This window comes from Nelusetta ayraudi, unplaced genomic scaffold (assembly GCF_046127955.1).
Source record: "Nelusetta ayraudi isolate G7.1 ecotype Tasmania unplaced genomic scaffold, CSIRO-AGI_Nayr_v1 ptg000227l, whole genome shotgun sequence".
Taxonomy (NCBI): domain Eukaryota; kingdom Metazoa; phylum Chordata; class Actinopteri; order Tetraodontiformes; family Monacanthidae; genus Nelusetta; species Nelusetta ayraudi.
In genome coordinates, this window is record NW_027466276.1 from 10,001 (window position 1) to 15,000 (window position 5,000).

The 5,000-nt window shown below is 54.0% G+C and overlaps 1 protein-coding gene across 1 annotated transcript in view; it reads right to left on the reverse strand.

The window, feature by feature from the left end:
• Window positions 1-5,000, reverse strand: part of LOC142881998 (transcription factor COE3-like) — a 14,651-nt gene that overhangs the window by 3,310 nt on the left and 6,341 nt on the right. The window contains exons 2-4 of the mRNA XM_076016431.1: window positions 3,887-4,043; window positions 2,819-2,882; window positions 850-905 (exon numbers count right to left, since the gene is read on the reverse strand). Coding sequence (XP_075872546.1) covers window positions 850-905; window positions 2,819-2,882; window positions 3,887-4,043 — 277 coding nt within the window. The remainder of the gene's footprint in view (window positions 1-849; window positions 906-2,818; window positions 2,883-3,886; window positions 4,044-5,000) is intronic.

Below are 5,000 nucleotides of genomic sequence, written 5' to 3' on the forward strand. Positions count from 1 at the left end.
CTGTGAGGACCAACTTCCCTTTCAGCTGTGACTCTGTGCACGTGTGTGTGTGTTTGTGCGTGTGTGCGTGTGTGTGTGTGTGTGTGTGCGTGTGTGCGTGTGTGTGTGTGTGTGTGTGTGTGTGTGTGTGTGTTTCCAGCAGGATTTTTACACCTCGGACGTTTCTTTTCTTTTCCTTTCTTTCCCTTTTCTCCTGGATGTTTTGGAGAGACGTGTTGGGAAAGTTGATGTGTGTGTGTGTGTGTGTGTGGTGAGAGAGGAATGATGGGAAAACATGGCGAGGGGGAGGGGGAGGGGGGCTGCTGGAGTGTTAGCGTTAGCGGGCGGCTAAGCGGCTCCGCTGTGGATAATTTGTGTGACAGCGATCGATCTGCTGGGGCCCGACTGGCGGCCAATAGGGCGTCACGCTGTGGGTGGGAGGTGGTGGGGGCAGGGGGGGGGGGGTGTCTCGCCGTGGGAGGGTGAGGGGGGGTGGGGGGGGTGGTGTCAGGATCATTGTCTCCACCGCCGCCGCCACCGCCGTCGCCACATTAGGGGCCTATTGATCGACGGCTGCTGACACTGAGTCCATCGATCGCTGCCACCAGCAGGGGGAACCGGGGGGTTGGGGGGGGGACTGGGGGGACTGGGACTACCTGTCTGGAGCACCATGAAGAAGAAGAAGAAGAAGAAGAAGATGGGAGACACAGAGAGGTGTCAGTGTTGTCAGGGAGGGTCGACGGTTCCAATCCCAGCAGGACCAGAGAGTGAGTGACAGCCGTGGAGGTGTGTGTGTGTGTGCGTGTGTGTGTGTGTGTGTGTGTGTGTGTGTGTGTGTGTGTGTGTGTGTGTGTGCGCGCGCTCTCTCACCTGCTTGGTCATGGAGTCGATGAGGCGGACGTACAGGTCTTGCTCCGTCCTGATGCCTGCCAATCAACAACAACAGTTAGCCGTTAGCCCAGGCGTTAGCGTGCATGCTAACGTGATCCCAGTTAACGTTGCCCCCCCCCCCCCTCTGTGGACAGGACGCACTGCTAAACTGCTATCTACACAGTGGCTCTGGCCCGTTGTCTCTTCCTATCTGTGTCTTCATTATGCGGATACGCTACGCTATGCTAAACCTGTTAGCAAAAAAACAGAACAGAAAAAACAAACACGGAGCTATTTATTATGGAGAGTCTTGCCCCTCCCCCCTCCCTCATATCATCCTGCTAAAATGAAGCATCAATCAGAGCAGCATCTTATTAGCATAGCGGTGGAGGACACTGCGGCTAACAGCCGTTAGCGCCGCCGCCAGCGGCAACGCAAATGGTATTTCTCCTCCTCCCTCTCTCTCCCTCCCTCTCTCTCTCGCCCCCACTCTGTCTCTCCTCTTCTCTCTCTCTCTCTAATTGACATGATTCACTCCTCGCTCGCCCTCTCTAAACTGCCTCCATCCGTCCTGGTTGCAGATGAGGTCAATTAGCGCCGCCGCTACCGCTATGCTAACCCGCCGCTATGCTAATCAGACGGAGCTGCTTCAAATGAGTCTGATTTATTCTGCGGCGGCGCTAAAGTCCCACTTTATCTGCTGCAGGACGCCCCAGGTGTGTGTGTGTGTGTGTGTGTGTGTGTGTGTGTGTGTGTGTGTGTGTGTGTGTGTGTGTGTGCGTGCATGAGACCTTTGTTCAAGCTGCTTCCAGCCACTCGGACCTCAAGTCCATTGGAAAAGCAGTGATTTCTCCTGCTGAACCTGATAAATCTTCTTCTTCTTCTTCTTCTTCTTCTCCTGCACCTTCTCCTGGTGGGCGTGGCCTCAGAGTGTTACATCACTGCCAACCAGTCATCACCCAGCTGGCAGACTGGGGAGACACCACAGGTCATCCCGAGCGTCCAGCACCAGGTCAGGGCTCCAGATCCAGTTGAGTTCTTCACCAAGCTGAAGGCCATTGGCCTGGAGTCCACCTGGCTGGCTCCTCCCACAGCAGACAGCATGGACCTCAGCTGGACAGCCACTGGCTGATCCCCATCAGGCTCCAACATCCCATAAAGTGCAGAGTCACACAGTCCACACCAGTAGTCCATGTCTCCAAGCCTCCACCATCAACACTGACCTGCACCTGCCGGACCTGCCGGACCTGCTGGACCTGCACCTGCACCTGCACCTGCCGTCCATGCAGGAGACCTCAGCTGCCAACACACAGGTTGGGGTTGCAGCCACACAACACCAAACAGAGAGACTGGAGCCAATGGGCCTCCAGTCTCCTACTGACCCGAAAGAACCACCAAACTTCTGGGAAACCCACACCAGCCTGGACCTGGTGCAGAAGCCCACAGGCCAGGAAGGTCGGTGTGGCCACATAGACCTCACTGTCTGGACCTGAAGTCCACTCCCACCAACACGCACCCACTGTTCCATCCAGGACCTGGGAGGGGCCGCTGAAGGACAGGAACCACCACCCTCGTCAATGGACCCTGCTGAACCACCAGAACTGGACTCGGACTCTTCAAGGCATCCATGCAGAAGGGGGGCTTGGCGGACCACCGGCCTCCTATGGAGACCACCGGCACTCCTCCGTGAGGGACCTGAGCCCAGGTGTGTGTGACGTTCTGAAGGTTCCTCAGATCTTCTGGACCTTCTGCGGAGGACCTGAGTGAAGACCTGGCAGGCCAGCAAGGTGCAGTGCAAGGCATGATGGGAAAATCCAGAGCACCGGCGTCTTCCAGCAGTGGAGGGGGCGGAGCCTGGTGTGACATCACCACCACCACCACAAACCAACCAGGTGTGAAGGTTTGGGGAGCGTTGTGTGTGTGTGTGTGTGTGTGTGTGTGTGTGTGTGTGTGTGTGTGTGTGCAATACCGTTGCTGTAGAGCAGCTGCAGTCGGTAGTGGATACCGTTGTTGGTCTTCTCTCCATTGTACTCCTGTCACACACACACACACACACACACACACACACACACACACACACACACACACACAGTGAGCGAGCACAGAGGTGAGAGCCACGCGTGTTCCTGTGAATTCACACGTGGGCTTCACACACACACACACACTCACCTACACGCACACACACACAGACACACACACTCACCTACACGCACACACACACACAGGCACACACACACACTCACCTACACACACACACAGCAGGAAAAGTCTCACTTTGTCTTTTCCAGTCAGAATAAAAATAAATCACAAGCAGGAAAAAAAAAAAGACACAATCAGCTGTTTGTTGTGTTTTGTGTTTTATTTATTTGAATTAGGAAAAAATTATTCAGCTTTTTTTTAATATATTTTGTTCAATAATTTCAATACCTTATTTTTTACATTTTAGTGGAATATTTTTTTTTTCACATTGAAATTCTAAAAAAAAAGAAATAATTCCAGAATTAAATTCTTCAATGAATCTCATATTAAATTTTGCCACTAATTGTGTCAAAAGGTGACCTTTGACCCACCTGAACGTCCCGGTGGTCATGTGATCTCTGCCTCAGTGTGTGTGTGACTGAGAGGATGGCAGCCACACACACACACACACACACACACACACACACAGACTTGGTGCCAACTGAGCCCGGCAGTGTTGGCTCGGGCCCAGTGTGTGTGTGTGTGTGTGTGTGTGTGTGTGTGTGTGTGTGTGTGTCAGGGTGAGAGACTAGAGGTCAGAGCCGAGGTGAGCGGGCGAGCGAGAGAGAGAGAGAGAGAGAGAGAGTGGGCGGAGGCTGAGCTGCCAGCTGGCATGTGATCAAACACTCCGACTGCTGTGTGTGTGTGTGTGTGTGTGTGTGTGTGTGTGTGTGTGTGTGTGTGTGTGTTGACTGTCATCTTAGTGGCTGTTTGTCTGTATTGATTAGCTGATTTCGTCTCTACGTGTGTGTGTGTATCTCTCTCCTAGTGTGTGACAGTGCGGTGACCTTGGGCTGACCTTGTCCTTCTCCACGAAGTCGATGTAGGCGGTCCTCTCGATCTCCACCGGCTGGCCCTGCCGGTCGTACAGCGCCAGCACGAAGTGGAAGAAGTTGGACTTCCTGAGGTTGGAGGGCGGCTGCTTCTCAAAGTGGGCCCGGGCCAGGCCCACCCCGCTGGAGGGGGGGAGGGAGGGGGAGGGGGAGGGGACACAGTCAGTCAGTGCAGTCAACACACACACACCCTCACATCCTCCGCTTTTCAGCCCCACAGCCACTAAAGAGGCCCCGCCCATCATTTCTACTCAGATTGCTGTAATCTGACTACTTTGCAAAGTGTATGAAACAACAGGAAGTGAATGTATTTAGCTCCTGTCTGTGTGACCTTTGACCCTTCACATGAGAGCTGAAGTGCAGTGATGGCCACCGAACCCCAGGGGGCAGCAGAGCCCCGGAGGTTCTGTCCAGTACCGGGTTCTAATGGACCTGGTCCAGAACCAAAGAACCCTCTGATTAGCATCCGGATGATTGTTTTGTGATGCCCACTGATACTGCTGCTGCTCTCACTGCTGTTGCTGCTGCTGCTGTTACTGTTACTGTTACTGCTGCTGCTCCTGCTGCTGCTGCTGCTGCTGCTGCTGCTGCTGCTGCTGCTGCTGCTGCTGCTGCTGCTCTCACTGCTGTTACTGCTGCTGCTGCTGCTGCTGCTGCTGCTACTGCTGCTCTTACTGCTGTTACTGCTGCTGTTACTGCTGCTGCTGCTGCTGCTGCTGCTTCTGTTCTTACTGCTGTTACTGCTGCTGCTGCTGCTGCTTCTGCTCTTACTGCTGTTACTGCTGCTGTTGCTGTTACTGTTACTGTTACTGTTACTGCTGCTACTGCTGCTGTTACTGTTACTGTTACTGCTGCTGCTGTTACTGCTGCTGCTGCTGCTGTTACTGCTGCTGTTGCTGCTGCTGTTACTGCTGTTACTGTTACTGCTGCTGCTGTTACTGCTGCTGCTGCTGCTGCTGCTGCTGCTGCTCTTACTGTTGCTGCTGCTCCCCCTACCCTCAGCTCAGGGAACTGCAGCCTGGTGGTTGCATGGACTGAATGTTTGGACTTCAGTCTCATTTTGTCGCTGGTTTTGTTTCC